Source organism: Sminthopsis crassicaudata, chromosome 4 (genome assembly GCF_048593235.1).
Source record: "Sminthopsis crassicaudata isolate SCR6 chromosome 4, ASM4859323v1, whole genome shotgun sequence".
Lineage (NCBI taxonomy): Eukaryota > Metazoa > Chordata > Mammalia > Dasyuromorphia > Dasyuridae > Sminthopsis > Sminthopsis crassicaudata.
Genome location: NC_133620.1, coordinates 255,909,125 through 255,926,364, shown reverse-complemented (window position 1 = coordinate 255,926,364; position 17,240 = coordinate 255,909,125). Strand labels below are relative to the sequence as shown.

The 17,240-nt window shown below is 31.2% G+C and overlaps 1 protein-coding gene across 4 annotated transcripts in view; it reads right to left on the bottom strand.

Moving 5' to 3' along the window:
* Nucleotides 1-17,240, bottom strand: part of KHDRBS2 (KH RNA binding domain containing, signal transduction associated 2) — a 977,363-nt gene that overhangs the window by 389,986 nt on the left and 570,137 nt on the right. For 3 of the 4 annotated variants that reach the window (XR_012489266.1, XR_012489267.1, XM_074310599.1), the window contains exon 5: nucleotides 10,620-10,766. The exons of the other annotated variant lie outside the window; for it this stretch is intronic. Coding sequence is in view for 1 of the 3 variants with exons in the window: in XM_074310599.1 (XP_074166700.1) it covers nucleotides 10,620-10,766 (147 nt within the window). In the remaining 2 variants the exon portion in view is untranslated. The remainder of the gene's footprint in view (nucleotides 1-10,619; nucleotides 10,767-17,240) is intronic. 4 annotated transcript variants of the gene reach the window in all.

Here is a 17,240-nt window from a genome sequence, read left to right as displayed (position 1 = left end):
AGCCAATCTGAGAGGTGTGTAGTGGTATCTCAGAGTTGTCTTAATTTGCATTTCTCTGATCAATAATGATTTGAAACATCTTTTCATATGACTAGAAATAGTTTCGATTTCTTCATCTGAAAATTGTCTATTCATATTCTTTGATCATTTATCAATTGGAGAATGGTTTGATTTCTTATAAATTAGAGTCAGTTCTCTATATATTTTGGAAATGAGGCCTTTATCAGAACCTTTAACTGTAAAAATATTTTCCCAGTTTTCCCTTTTAATCTTGTTTGCATTAGTTTTGTTTGTACAAAAGCTTTTTAATTTGATGTAATCAAATCCCTCTATTTTGTGATCAATAATGATCTCTAGTTCTCCTTTGCTCATAAATCCCTTCCTCCTCCACAAGTCTGAGAGGTAAACTACCCTATATTCCTCTAATCTATTTTCGATCTCATTCTTTATCCCTAAATCATGGACCCATCTTAATCTTATCTTGATATATGGTGTTTTGTGGGTCCATATCTAATTTCTGCCATACTAATTTCCAGTTTTCCCAACAGTTTCTTTTTTTTTTTTTTCAAATAATGAATTCTTATCCCAAAAGTTGGTATCTTTGGGTTTGTATCTTTTGGGATTGCTATAATCGTACACTATTTTGTCCTGTGAACCTAACCTGTTCCACTGATCAACTAGTCTATTTCTTAGCCAATACCAAATGGTTTTGGTGACTGCTGCTTTATAATGTAGCTTTAGATCAGATACAGCTAGACCACCTTTATCTGTATAATCTTATTCTTTATGCTTAGATCATGAAGCCATTTTGGAGATCAGTGATTTTGGAAACATGGAAAGACTTGCATGAAATAAGGAAGAGCAAAACAAGTAGAAACAAGAGAACATTGTATAGAGTGTTAATGATATTATTTTAATAATAACTTTGAGCAATAAGTTATTTTTTCTATTATAAATACTCAGATTAAGTACAAAGAACATATGAAGAAAGATGTTATCTGTATCCAGGAAAAGAAATTATAAATACAAGTATGTACAGAATATTTATGTATATATATATATAAACATATACACACATATACATTCGTGTTTGTTTGTTTGTTTGTGTGTGTGTGTGTATACCTCTTTGTATATAATGGTGGCCATCTCTTGAATGAGTGAGTGTCTGCAGAATGGGGAGAAAGGGAGAAAGAAATTGCATCATAATTTTATTGTATATTTGAAAGGAATAGCAAGTTGTGCATGGTAGATATACAGTTTTTTGCACATATTTCTTATGATATACTATGTTATGAAAATACTTGTTTTATTCCATAAATTAAAAATAAAATAAAATAGAAGACACATAGGAAGGGAAGATATAAGTAAGATCACTGTACTACTGGCAAGGATATTTATATTGATGGGATGACAGGTCTATGGGCTGTGAAACTGAGGTTTGACCATTTTCAATTGAGTTTAAACATAGAAGAGGTAGAGAAAGAAGTCATTGAATTTAAAAGTTGAAAATTATGCAATAAGACTGAATATGTGCTTTTCTTAAAAGTGAAAGAAATTGTCTCCGAACTTGACTCGCCCAATGACTAAGGTTTGAAGGTGAGTTCTTGGCTTTTAAGAAAATAATTATCCTAGCCTATATGATAGACATTGATAGATGTTGCTGCCACAATAAAGAGTAATTCAAATGATTAGTAATGGCATGGAAGTTGTCTCATGTGGGGTTCAAACAAGAATTCCTTATTAATGGTGCTGTTCTCTATAATCTTCCATTTGCTGATAATATTCTAATGTAAAGGAACTTGGTCTAATAACCACATTAAAAATAAAATGAATGAAAAATGCATGTTGCTTCAGATTTATAACATGTGGCTAGATAGGTAGCCTACTGTGGATACTGGCTAGGATTTAATTATGTATGTGCAAACACATGAATATACACAGAGTCATCTGTTTCTTTCTATTATAAAACATTTATTTTTACCAATTTGCAAAAGCTTCAAATAGAATTCCTTGATTGACCAGGTATGCTTTGGCCTTCCTCCAATGTAGAAGTACATCAACATATTACTTTTTTTTTTTTTTTTTTTTCCCCCCGCTGTAGTCAAATCCCTATGAATATCTAGTAGAATTCAGAGGGGCATAAATCTACATCATAATAGAGTTAACATATATCAAATTACTAACACTTGAAAGATTAGGGTATATGTGATAGTATGTATAAATACATGTGTATAAATATAAAATATAAATGAGAATGCATTTGCATATATAAAAAAATTGTACAAGTTTGTATGAGAGGCAGCATGGTATAGTGAATAGAAGTAGCCAAAAAGGAAGGCAGAAGATTTCTGACATATAGTAGTCATGAAACAAAGAAGTCATTTGCTCTTTCTGTGCTCTAGACACTATCTAGGTTACCTAAGTTATCCAAGACTATAAGTTATAGAGAATGTGATGGCTTAAATTATTAGAGGGAGTTTGCCTCATCTGAGATTATCAGTAAGGTCACAGGTCTACTCTCAATCCCTACTTTGCATTATGACAATTTCTGAATTTATTGTTAGACTATAAATGACAAAGAACAGTCTCCTCATTTAAACATTTTATATCCACAAAAATTCAAACATATTGTTATTAATAAGGAAAACATGCTTAGGGACAAATTGAACTTAATTCAACATACACAACAGTTCTCTACATCATTGAAACCTCAGGCCTGTCCAATCTCTTTTTAAAAATGGCTGTTTAGTCTCTTTTATGTATGTGCATGTAATATATACATGTGTACATATATACATATGTACTCATTTGCATATTATGTACGTTAAGAGTATGTGTATATAAATATATCTATCTGTGTGAGTATATATAGTTTGAAACTGCCGACTTTTTTAGAAATCCTATATATGTATATATACCAACATATATATATTTGTATGTATATACATATGCATATGGATATGCATGTAAATATATTAAATGCATGTAAATATATAAAAATATTTTGGATTATGGCAACAAGCTGATTCCAAAATTGAGCATGAAGATACATGGTGGGAACACATTTGGTAAATTCTCATGATTTCAATGATTCTAATCTTGCAATACCAATAGCAACTATGAGGTTGTATAGCTGTTAATCATAAAATGTCATGATCACAGAAAAATCAAAATTACAAGTAACCCAAAAGCAAAAGAAAGAAACCTGGGTCTTATTTGTAAATAACATCATGTTACTGTGCAAGAAATTGTATAAAAAGATATAACATTATATTAGTATATATGTTATAAAACATATTTATACTATATATATATATATATATATATATATATATATATATATATATATATATATATATATATATATATATATATATAGTATATAGTACATATTAGTATTACAGCACTAAGAACTATAATGTTTTTGGTGATTATCTATTACAAATTCCTCATTTAAGAGATGAGGAAAATGAGCAACATTTAGATGAAGTGACTGGTTTATGGTCACACAGGAACAAATAACAAAGCTATAAAGCTCAGGTCTTTGACTAGAAATGTAATGCTAACTTCAGTAAACCATGCAGCTTCAAAACTGTATGATAAGGAGATGGACAAATCATAGGGAAAGATAATAGACAACAGGGCTATCTGAAACATTAAGAGAAAATGAGCTTTTTAGTAGATTATGTGGACCCACTTCAGAGAATTTTGGAAAGACATGGACAAAATCTCAGAGCATAGGAAGATATCTGTATTATTGCAAAGAACACTCATACTAATGCAATCATGACTAACATACAGCCATGCATCCACAACCACAAAGACAAGTACTACCACAACAAAAATTTATTAAACAAAATAGTCAAAATATCTTGTTTTACCATGCAATAATGTATTTTGTAGCACTGATTATATTGTGGATTAAAAAGAAGTGCCAAGCTAGTTGTTACTGTTTCAGCCAACATCAATGAATTCCCATAAAAAAAAAAAAAAAAAATTACTTGATTTGAAATTTGATAGATCTATCAGTTAACTGATGACTTGTCATTCCTTATGTTTTCAATAGCATATTATTATCCAAAAACACTTTTGGTGATTTTTTTTTTCTTTTTCTGAGGCTGGGGTTAAGTGACTTGCCCAGGGTCACACAGCTAGTAAGTGTTAAATGTCTGAGACCAGATTTGAACTCGGGTCCTCCTGAATTCAGGGCTGGTGCTCTATCCACTGTGCCACCTAGCTGCCCCCTTGGTGATATTTCAGAGTAAATCCATTTTTTTTTTTTTTTTTAGTTTTAAATAGGAACTAATTAATTTATCTTAAAGTTATATTTTTTTTCACAAAATTTGGGGTTCTAATATTTTCTTATATGTTATTTTAAAAATCACATTTTTCTTCCACAAAATGAACTTAAAATATTGAATTTCTGTGTTATTCAATTTAACTCCACAAAAAACTATTGAATTTTTGCTATTTGTAAGTAATTAGCCTAGCTATTATCAGGAAAAGGAAATGCACAATACAGTCTTTGTCCTAAAGGAAATAAGTACTATTAAACTAGAAAAGGAAGATAATTGACTTGGTTGAAAACATGTTAGGATGCTTAAATATTGTTCTAAGATTAATGATTTGATTATAGGTGCATATGTATCTATAGACATTTATATTTTTTTAAGATTTGTCTATCATTTATTATTTGTCTATATATGCCTGCTGTATCCACCTATCATTTATCTATCTATCTATCTATCTATCTATCTATCTATCTGTCTATCTATTCATATTTTATGTTGCATTTAAAATATTTTTATATTTTCCAATATTTAAAATTAACTTTTTATTATTATATATTTACTGTTAAAAAACCTTTAATATAAATAAAATCAGAGTTAAATTATTGGAGAAATATTAATTGTTCAGGGATAGTTAAGGTATAATAATAATCATATTAATATTAATAAATAATTAACATAAACATAAATAACATGTTAATTTAAATAAAATTGACATAATATAATATTATTGTATAATAATGTAATAAAATTATAAATAACATAATAATATGATAATTTTGCTCAACTAATTTATATATGCAATTACATGCCACTTAAATTACCAAAAATTATCTTACAGAAGTAGAAACAATCACTAATTCTTTTGAATTAGCAAAAATTCCAAAATATCAAAGGAAAACAATTATTAAAAAGTAAAAGAAGGAGGTTAGCAGTACCAAATCTTAAACTATATTGTAAGGTAGTGATTATTAAAACCATCTAATGTCAGCTAACAAATAGAAATGTATGGAAGCGAATAAATATAAAATCTACAGCAACAACTAAACAAGATTCAGGACAATAATTCATTGTTTGGTAAAAATTGTTGGAAAATTTTGCAAAGCAGTTTGGGAGTAACTGGATATAGACCAATATCTAACATCAATTAATAAGATAAGATCAAATTGCATACATGACCTACAAATATAAATATTATAAGAAAATTAGAAGAATTACTATATTATTACAAAAGAATTACAATCTATAAGTACCATATAATAGGAGACTTTTAAATAGAACACAAAAAGTCCTGTTTGATGGTGGCTTTAAGATAAATACAAATGATAAAAATAGCAAAATGATAAAAAAAAAGTGGTGAAAAATTTCATTCTGCTTTTTATACTAGAGAATGGAACCTGAGAATGGCATTATGTATCTATTTCTCACTTAACATATGTGAGAAACATTTATCTTTGTCTTAATTCAATTGGAAAAGAAAAACAACTTTATGGACTAGTTAGAATAATGTTTTCATAGAATGCTGGAGTTGCAAGAAATTTCAATTATCACTGTATAGTGATCTTCTGGTTCTTCTCGTTTCACTCAGCATCAGTTGATGTAAGTCTCTCCAAATCTCTCTGTATTCCTCTTGTTGGTCATTACTTACAGAACAATAATATTCCATAACATTCATATACCATAATTTATCCAATCATTTTCCAATTGATGGACATCCATTCATTTTCCAGTTTCTAGCCACTACAAAAAGGTCTGCCACAAACATTTTGGCATACACAGGTCCCTTTCCCTTCTTTAGTATTTCCTTGGGGTATAAGCCCAGTAGTAGCACCTGGATCAAAGGGTATGCACAGTTTGATAACTTTTTGAGCATAGTTCCAAATTGTCTGGAAACTGTCTGCTACTAGTCTCCTCAGGGTTGAAAACCCGCTCTCTTTCTGTATAGAAGCTATCTATAGACTTTTCTTGGCTTTTTTACTATTTTTTTTAAACCCTTAGGGTCTGTCTTCAGGGCAAGGAGGTTACCAGCTTCCTCTACAGAACAAGCATAGATAGAGGAACAATAGCTGTCCTGAAAACCAACTGCAAAGAGTGGTTGAGCTGCGGAAGTGCCCTGGGAAGAGCCTTGCAGTGCTGCCCCGCTGCAGAAGTTCCACTGCCCTGGGCAGAGCCCCCCCTTCCCCATGCAAAAGTGTAGCTGCCTTGGACAAAAGTCCCGCAGCTGCAGAATGAGGCTGCAGAGCTGTGCTGTGGTCCCTGCTTTACTTCTCTGACAATCTACTGCTTTGCAATCAAAGCAGAGCAGCCAAACTGTGGTAGAGTCCTCCCTGCAAATTTTCCATTTGTCCTCTGTCCACTTAGTGTGCTAGCCTCCATGTTCTTCCTCCCTGCCTGTGCTGGCCTTCTCCTGCTCTCTCAGGACAAACTTTTGCTTGCAATTTTCCATATTATCTTCAGCTGGTAATTTGTTGTACTCTAAATATTCGTGGATTTTGCCAGTCAAACATTATTTCTGAGGCCAAATTTGGTAATTAGTAGTGAGGGTAGAAGGGGAACTTAGAGTGACAGGTATGTACTCTCCACCATCTTACTCCACCTCAATACCACCTATACTCCCAAGGAGCTTCTTACCTAATGGAGAAGAATTATGCAAATAATTATGTTAAATAAGCTACAAAAATGGTAAATTGAAAATAATTAGGTTGTTGGAATTAAAAATAATCAGGACAGACTTCCTATAAATGGTGGAATTTTCTCTGGGAGACCAAAATTTCCAGGCATGGGGAAATACCTAGAGTTGGAATAAGGAGTACAGTGTTTGAGGGGGAAAAAAAAAGTCCAGTGTCATTGGATCACATTGCTTGAGTATGTTAGAATGGGGAAGTCAGCACTATGGCTAGTATGAATAACTTGGAAAGGTTAGGGAAGAGGTTATGAAGTACTTTAAACTTTAAATAAAGATTTTTATAAATGACTCTTAAAGTCACAGGGGGCCTCCAGAGTTTGAATAAGCACTAATGTAGTCAAATGTGCCTTTTTGAAAGATCACTTAGACAGTTGACGGGATAACATACTGAAATGGAGAGAAACTTATAAACCTGGCAGAGCAACCAGCAGGCTATTACAATAGTTCAGACATGAGATAACAAAAACTTACACAATGACTATAGATGTGCCAGAATAAAGAAGAGTACACATGACAGAGATGTTACCAAGTTAAAATTGAAAGATTTTTACAAATGATTGACTATGAGGATGAAAAAGATGGAGTAGATGATAATATCTAGCCTATCCATTTCATTACATTATTTTTTTGAGCTTTTATATTAGTTAACATCTCAAAGCTATATATGATTATAGACAGTATCTACATAGCACTTACTTTCCATAGCAGAAAATTAATCCTTCCATTTACTCTTTCAGTTAACAATAACTGAACATTTATTCTATGTTTAACCATAAGAAACACTTTGGTTAGCAAATTTGGAAATTTTGGAAAGTTGAGTGATTCCTGTGAAGTTTAAATGAGACAATGGATTTGGTAGACTATAAAATACTATATGTTATTAATAATACATAATTTAAGGAATCTTCATTATTATTATGTTTCAATAATTCATGAGAGGAATTAGAGTAATGGAATAGAGTTGGATATGATTATTATGGGAGGAAATATTAAAAGATGCAAGATTTGATTCCATTATGCAAATTTAATGTGATACTTTCCCTTTCAGAGTGATTTATAAGAATGTGAAAGAAAAAAAAAATTTAAGGTAATACTGTGAAAATGAAAGTATCACTCTGAATTGGACTCCTCTCAGACTGTCTCTTCTCCAAGATCAATTTATTGTTCTTCCTCCAATCACTTTTCCATGCTTTTGCTCAAGTATTAGGATTGCCATTTCTATTCTTATACTTTTGTTCCTTTATTTACATTCCTCAAATGATTTTCGATTACATGCATCATAACTGAATTATTTACATTCACGTTTTCTATCTAAGTTCCCTAGATCAGGGCCTCTAAAACATTTAATGATAATATATAATAATTTCTTGACTTCCATATTGAGTTACAGGAACTTATAGCAATTCATGAACCATAGTTTAAGAAATGGACCCTAGAACAATGTAATTCTCTATGATCTCAGACACATAACTTATCTCTATCTAGAAAAGTTGTGTCAATTCATGCCCTTAGTTGGTATAATTACTTTCTAGATTGCCAAATTATTATCCTTTGTTATTCAAAAACCCTTTGATATGTGACCCCTCTATTGTTAAATGATTAGAAAGTTGCCCTAACATATAATTTCTAATCTGTCTATTACCAAAGTAAATGTTTAACTGGTTGTTTACAGATAACATACATTTGATTAAAGTTTCCTTTTTAATTTATTTTTTCTGTGTACTATCCATTAGAAGCCATAAACTCTAGTAATGCAGGATAAATAATTTGATATACCCTTCATAATAACATTCTATAAATAATAATGCATTTATTATCTTCTCCTTTTCTTCCAGATCTAGCTTCTCAATTTCTATCTAGATTCACAAATATTTTCTCAATTATGATAAAACAACCCCAGCAGTTATTTTGGGGTTGCTTGATAGCTAATAGAATGAATGAACAAATGGCTTCTGTAATATACTTCTATAGTAGAGTTAACCTATGATAGCATTAAGCCCTCTAATGTGTATGGTTTAATATATAGCACATCATATAACAAATTTTGTTGAATATGAAATATTATAAGATGACATTTATGAAATATAAGCCTATTTGTGACTCAAATAACAAGATATTTATTTTTTCTCCAGTACAATATCATTCTAGATGACTAGTTCTTCAATAACATTGTGAAAAGAAATGAGGACAGTTGTATAGGGCAGTTGTAGACTATGAGTGAAAAAACACTTTATAACATATTAACCTAAATTACTTACTATAGAGATTTTCATTGGAATGGCATTAGTAAATATAGGAAATAACTAAGGACTCTAAAATTTGTGTTTTAATTAGCTAAAGAATTGTTTCAATTTTCTACTTAATACCTAGATTCAGACTATAATAGATGTCAAGACATATGAGGTGGAGCTAATAAAAATAATCAAATAACACATTATAAAGCCTCATTTTTCATATAAGAAAATAGAATTAGAGATCAGAAATTGTGGCTATATCCTCAGGAATATCCAATACAATGCTAATGAATATGTTACTTTATAAATCCTTATTACTCAATACTCTTATTTAATAAAAATACTGTCTTAATATATATTTTGAGTATATTATTGGGATGTATTGATGGCATCTTTCATAAAAGCCTTAAAAGGAACTTAAAGCATTGATTAAAACCCAGAATATGAGGGATTGATGGTAAAACAGATGGACACCTCTAAAAAGAATATGTGTCAATTTTCCATTATGCTCTAGCCCATTTTTTCTAAGAAAACCTTGGAGAAAGATTGAAATTTCCCATCAACCTGAGACTGAATTCAAGTGCTGACAATGTTCAATGTAAAACAAACAAATAAACAAGCAGAATTCCAACACAGCAATCAATAGACTTTCACAGATAAAATCATCAATGAAATTTATTTTAGGCTTACATTTCTTGTCAGGTGCTCTAAGGCCAAAAAAACAGTATATTGTTGAGTCCATTACCAAAAAAATATGAGTACCAAACCTGGATAATCTTCTCTCTTTCCCTCTTCCCAGTTTCTTAAATATGCATGTGTTTCCATAATTGATATAATAAAATAAAATAAATTCATTTAATTGAGCTTAGTGTGGAACTCCACTGGGTTGAAACCCAACTTCAGACATTTATTAGTTGTAATTCTGAGAGTAAAACATTTTATCTCTATGAGGCTCAGTTTCCTCTCTCTAAACTTCCTTTTCTAATTTAAAACCTATGACCCTAGGAATTCAATTGCATTTTATTCAATAAACATTTGTTTAAAATAATTTACTAAATGCCTGAACCTTTTAGGACACATGGAAATTAAAACTCAATATAAACTAAAGGTTAACTTATTTAGAGCTGGAAGATCCTTTAGAGAGTTAAAAGCAAGCCCTTCAATTATGCAGATTAAGAAACTGAAGCCTATAAAAACGTTTATGTTTGACCAAGGTCACACTTAATAATGTCTGAACTGGGATATAAACCCAAGTTCTCTCACTTCAATTTTAGTTTTTCTTCCTTTTAATCAGACTTACTCTAATGATGATGAATGGCAGTTGCTTTGTAATTGTAAGGTAATATCAAAATAACATTCAGTTGTAAGGAAAGACAACAACTTGTAGATAAAATTATGTCAAACACTTACTGGAACAAGGAACTTTTTGATCTCTTCCAATGCATGACTCATACGTGAATAAGCTTCCCCAGGTGGAGCAAAGACTTCTATTAACACATGAAGTTCATCACTCAAGTGGGCATATTTGGCTTCCCCACTCTTCCTTAGCTCTTCTTCCTGTGAAAGAGGTTATTTTTAGAACTAAAAATCTATTTGTTTTTTGTTTTTTTCAGTGATTTATTATTTGCAGAGAATGTGAAAAAAGGGAATAATTTAATCAAATGTTCCATAAATGGAAGCTCTTTGAGAAATAAAATCTGGTATAAGTCTCTTAAAGATCTTTTAAAATCATTTTTTTAGTGTTTGAGTAATAAACCTGGCATAATTATCATCTGCAACAGATTTTGATCAGCACTCTATAAATTAAAAATATCTCAAAATGGTTACAGAAATATCATTGTATCTTTGTTATGCAATTTTTATTTGGGGAGGGAAACAGACTAACTTGATATCCTCTTGAAAAAGTGACAATATGGATGTCAGTGTATGTATGTGTTTATCTGTGAGTTTTAAGAGCCTCCCACCTCAAAGAAAATAGGCATATAGTAAGCTTTAAAAATCTCAGTAACATGACAGTGTCCCATTAAGTAATTATAAACTAGTTCATGATGTTATAAAGAAAAAACAATCGGATGTCCATGGAAAGAACTATAAGGAAATTTGAATGTGTAGCCATATTAAAAATATGCCCATATACTTACAAAAGTATAACAGGATTGAATATTATGGGAAAAAAGAGCATGTATCTGGTCATAGGAACTTCTTCATTTCAAATTATTTTCTTTTAGTAGGGAATGGATAGTCCCTACCTTCTGTGCCATATCTGTTTCATTTATTTATTTATTTATTTTTGGCCCTCTTGCAAGCCCCTCCTCCCACCTAAAAGCTGGAATTCCTGGTTCCAGCCACATGTCTATTTGACATCACTGTAACTTCCTTAGCTGTTAATATATTTTAAGTATCTGCACTAGACCTCCAATCTTTTTCTGAAAGAATAATCAACAGTTTGACCTACTTTGCTCTGATACCTACACACAAAAAGAACATTTATTTACAATTTTATTTTCAAAAGCAGAATTATGATCTGTTCCTTTTGCTTTTCTTTTAGAAGAATTAGAATTTGCTACTAACATTAAGACTCATTAAACGAAACAGGATAGTTTGTCTTAATATCAGAGTTGGAGACAGGAAGATCTAAGCTCAAATCCTTCCACAGACAATTATGTATTGTGTGGTCCTTGTAAAGGCAATATAGCTCAGTTTGAGTTTCCTCATCTTTAAAATATAAGTAATAATATTACTTACTTACCAGGGTTATTTAAATTTCAAAAGAAAAAATATATATACATATACATAGATATATATGTATATATATACACACACACATGCATATATATATATATATATATATATAAAGTTTTGCAAATTTTAAAATGCTATTTAAATGTTATTATCCATGACTGTTTTTATTGCATTTATAAAGCCCTTTTCTTGTGCCAGGAACCATGTTAAATGCATTTTTTTTTGTTTTTTTTTTTTTGATAAATATTGTCTCATTTCTAGATCATAATAAAATAAGAAATATTATTATCCCTTTTACAATACAGGAAATGGAGGAAAACAGTTGTTAAATGACTTGTTTAAGATCATACAGCTAGAGGACAGCTAGGGGGCACAGTGGATAGAGTACCAGGCCTGAATTCAGTAGGACCTGAGTTCTAATCTGGTTTCAGACACTTCTCATTTGTTAGCTGTGTGACTTTGGGCAAATCACTCAACTTTTTGCCTCAGCAAAAAGCCCAAAACAAAACCAAGCACAAAGGTAGGCATCTGAAGTCTGAATTAAGCTCAGATCTTTATTTTTTTTTTTTCTCTTAAAACATTTTTCAAATTGTTTTAGTTTAAGCAATTGCATTTATATAATACCTCCAGGGTGACGAAGTACTTTATGTAAGTCATTTCATTCTTGACCAGTAGTCTATTTATTATTATTATTATTATTATTATTATTATTATTATTATTATTATTATTAAATAACCCCATTTCTTGCTGTGAAGAACACTTCAATTTACCTCATTGGTCTAATTCCATATAATCTTCTTCAAATATTGTCCCATGCTATCTATACTCCCATAATAAGCTGGAATCTCTCACTATTTTCTTGTTACTTTTCCTGCTGTCTATAGACACAACCATGTCTTTCTGCATACCTAAAAATGTCTTCATTTGATTTGTCTGTCCATGCTAGATATCATTCTGGAACTTTCAACTCTTTGGAAATAGTTTACATGCTGAGGCTCCGTTTCCTTTCTTTCTCTTACTTTCTTCTAAATTATTTGTTGTCTGGCTTTCTACTACATAATTTGACTGAAACTATTTTCTCCTGTTGCCAATCATCTCTTATTTGCCAAATCTAATAATGTTTACTGAATCCTAATCCTTCTTGACTTTTCAGGTTAAGAAAATTTTTCTCAAGTTTACTCCATAAGTAGCTTCCAGTATTTCTTCTCTTCTCCTTTTCTTTTTTGTTTAATGATGCTAGTGATGGAAAAGTGGAATGAAGGCTACTAACACCTATTTAAAAAAACTATAAACTTTTAACTTTGCTATATATATTCTCAACACTACTTATGGAGAAGAGGAGACTCCAACTCTAATATTAAAATTTTAAATGAAGAAATAAACAGGAAAAAATAAACAAAAACAAACAAACAAAAGAAGCTAATGCTAAAAAAATTATAATGGTGAAGGGTAAACTCAAGACAGGAATTCAGGTGACAATTATTTTTAAAATGTTTATAATCAAATGATTACAAGAGAAAATGAAGAGTAGAAACAAGTCCAACAAGAATTCCCAGATGAGTTTTTAAAAAGTGGGTCCTAAGATTACGTCTCTTCTCTATTTCTTTTTCATTAATGTTGATGGCAGAGTGGCAGAGTGAAAGGTAGGTACTTCTAAACAAATGATTTTTTAAAAATCAAATAATCAGTGGGAAAAAATGGGAAAATAAATGAGGACATTGCAATAAAATTATGATAGAAGAAAAGAACTTGCTAAAAGAGATAAAAATTTCATTGAAGAAAAATAATTCCTTAAAAATAAGAATTAATCAGGTGAAGGTGATTGGTTCCATAAGATATAAATTGTTTCAATAAAACAAAATCAAAAGACTGAAAAATTAAAAGAAAGTTAAAAAGGGAAATAAAAATAAACTCTTATCAGAAAAAAATAGATCAAAGTGATATAATTTAAGAATTGTTGGATCATCTGAAAGCCATGATTAAAAAAAAAAAAAAAAAGATTCTACACATCATTTACCCTCCAAGAAATTATAAAGGAAAAGTACCTCCAATATCTTAGAATCAGAAAGCAAAATAGAAATTGAAAAAAAAAATCCAGTGATCACCTCCTGAAAGAAACTTTCAGATGAAAACATTCAAGATATTACCATCAAAATCCAGAATTCCCAATTCAAGGAATGTTGCAAATTCCTAGAAAGTAATAATTTAGGGGAGATGATACATATAACTCTTGAGAAGTATATCTTTGTCAGGGGTGTACTAAGAAGGCATGAATATAAGCTGATTTTAATGTGATGATATAAGGAAAACATCAAAGGAAAGAGGGAAAGGAGAGAGAAGAGTATAACTAGAGGAAATGGATGGCAGGAAATACTAAATTAGTAATTTTGAATTTGAATGGGATGAATTCTCCCATAAAATGGAAGTACATAGCAGAGCGGATTAACATCCAGAATATTATAATATGTTGTTTACAAGAAATACATTTGAAACAGACAGATACATACAGAGTAAAGGTAAAAGTCTGGAGCAGAATCTGTTATGCTTCAGCTAAAAAAAAAAAAAATCAAAGTAAGCGATAATGAGCTCAGATCAAGCAAAAGCAAAAACAGATCTAATTAAAATAAATAAGAAGGGAAACTACTTCTTGATAAAGGGTATCATAGATAACAAAGTAATATCAATACTAAATATATATGTACCAAGTTCCTCGAGAAGTTGAGAGAAATGCAAGGAAAAATAGACAGCAACACTACACTAGTGGGGGATCTCAATCTTGTTCTATCAGAATTAGATAAATTGACACAAGAAATAGACCTTGGTCTATCATATCTAACCTTTCTAAAATTCTATTTGGAGAATTAAATGGGAATACAAAATAATATACTTTTTTCTCTGTAGTACATAGAACCTACACTAAAAGTGATGATGTATTAGGGCATAAAACCCTCAAAATCAAATGCAGAAAGGCAGAACTAGTAAATGCTTCTTTTTCAGATGCTACAAAATAGAATGGTAGATATAGCAAAATAATCAAGGCTTATTATAATCTAGTGTTTGAAATTCCTCAAATTCCAGTTCTGCAATAAGAACTCACAATTTGACAAAATTGCTGGCAAAACTTAAAAACAATAAGCCAGAAATTCAGCATAGACCTGTATCTCATACCTCATGCTATGATTTGGGCATTAAGAACAATACCATAAGCAAATTAGAAGAGCAAGGGATTTATGGAGATCTTTGGAGAAGAGAGGAATTTATGACCAAAATAAAACTGCAGTGCATTGTGAACGGCAAAATAGATAACTTTGTTTATATTAAACTATTTTTTTGCATAAACAAAACCAACAGAAACAAGAATTAATGGGAAGTAGAAAACTGGGGATTTTTTTTTTTTTGCAGCCAGTCTTTCTGACAAAGATCTCTAAAATATATAAAGAATTGTGTCAAATTTTTATAAATACAAGTCATTCTTCAATCGAGAAATGTTCAAAGGATATGAACAGACAATTTTCTAATGATAAAATTAAAGTCATCAATAAGGCATATGAAAAAATGCTCTAAATTGTTTTTGATAAGAGAAATATAAATTAAAACAACTCTGAGCTATCATCTCACAGCACTCAGGTTGACTAAAATGACAGGAAAAGATAATGATAAATCTTGGAGGGGGTGTGGAAAAACTGGGACACTAATTAATTATTGGTGAGGTTGTGAAATGCCAACCATTCCAGAGATACCCAAGGGGCTATCAATCTGTGCATACCCCTTTTCAATGCCATTATTGGATCTGTATCCCAAGCAAATCATAAAGGAGAGAAAAGGATCCACATGTGCAAAAATGTTTGTAGTGTCTCCTTTTGTTGTAGCAAAGAATTGTTAAAGGCATAGATGCCCATCAATTGGGGAATGACTGATTGATTGTGGTGAAGGTAATGGAATATTATTATTCTATGAAAAACTATAAACAAACTGATTATAGAAAAGCCTGGAAAGATTTATATGAACTGATGCTGAGTGAAATAAGCAGAGATAAGAACACACTACACAGTAACAGTGAAAATGTGTGATGATCAACTATTAAAGGCTTGGTTCTTCTTAGTAGTTCAGTGATCCAAAGCAATCCCAATAGACTTTTGATAGAAATTACCATCTGTATTTATAAAAGGAACTAAGGAGCCTGAATGTAAAGCAACACATGCTATGTTCACTTCTTTTTTTTTTTTCTTTTCTTTTCTTTTCTTTTTTTTTTTTAATCTCTTCCATGGGTTTTTTTCCCCTTTTGCACTAGTTTTTCTCTCCTAACATGATTCATAAAATAATATGTATTAAAAGTAAATAAACTTACTAAAATAAAAATTTAAAAAAAGACCTGAACTGGTTAGAAAAGTTGACCTTCCAACACTACTCATAAAAAAGCATAAATTAGATGGAAGCAGGACCAAAATGGATAAGAGAAATCAGATATTGCCTGAAATTTCTTCAGTTTCTCTCAGAATCAATGCTAGATCAAAACTCTGAATGGATTCTGGAGCAATAGAACCCATAAACATTTGAAGTGAAACAGTTTTCCAGCTTAAGATATCATGGAAGGATGTCAGTAAAATTTTGTGCCACTTGGGCAGAACTCAAGGGCCCAGAGGGTCAGCTGTGCAATCTCCAACCCCACTCTAGAATGCAAACTGGGAATCCTTGAATCCTGGCATAACAGGCAGGACCAGGATAGGCCAACTCAATATAGTGGGAAAATTGTCAACACTCATAAAAATACAGAGCAGAAAGTTAGGATTACAAGGTGAGAACTCAGGTTGTCTAAACAATTCTCTGGCTCAGAATTCACACCTTCAGTTCTGGCCTTTAGGGGGAGTTTACACCTTTGAACTTCTGAGGAGGAGTTTACATGTTTAAAAGAAGTTTGCACCTTTAAGAGGAGCAAGCTCATTGGTTGAAGGAGTTCCCACAAGCCCATTCTCTGGGAGGATAAAAGAAGACAACATTGGGCTTGGAGAAGTAGTCTGGATTGGGGAAGGACAAGAGCTGGAGGAGATTCAGAGCTCCCAAGAAACCTACTTGCAGAGAAAAGATTATACAGAAAAGAGATCTCCTCCCAGAGAAGGATTCCAATTGAGAGATGACAAGAACTTTACATTTTGGTGCTCAATGTGAAGCAAGGACTTATTCTGAACCCTTCAGAGGAGCTAGCCAGAACTTCATAGAAAGTCAGTAAGAGGCTGCTGTTCCCTTGTTTCCCTGAAAAAAATAGCTTGGAGAAATTGTTCCTGTGATTT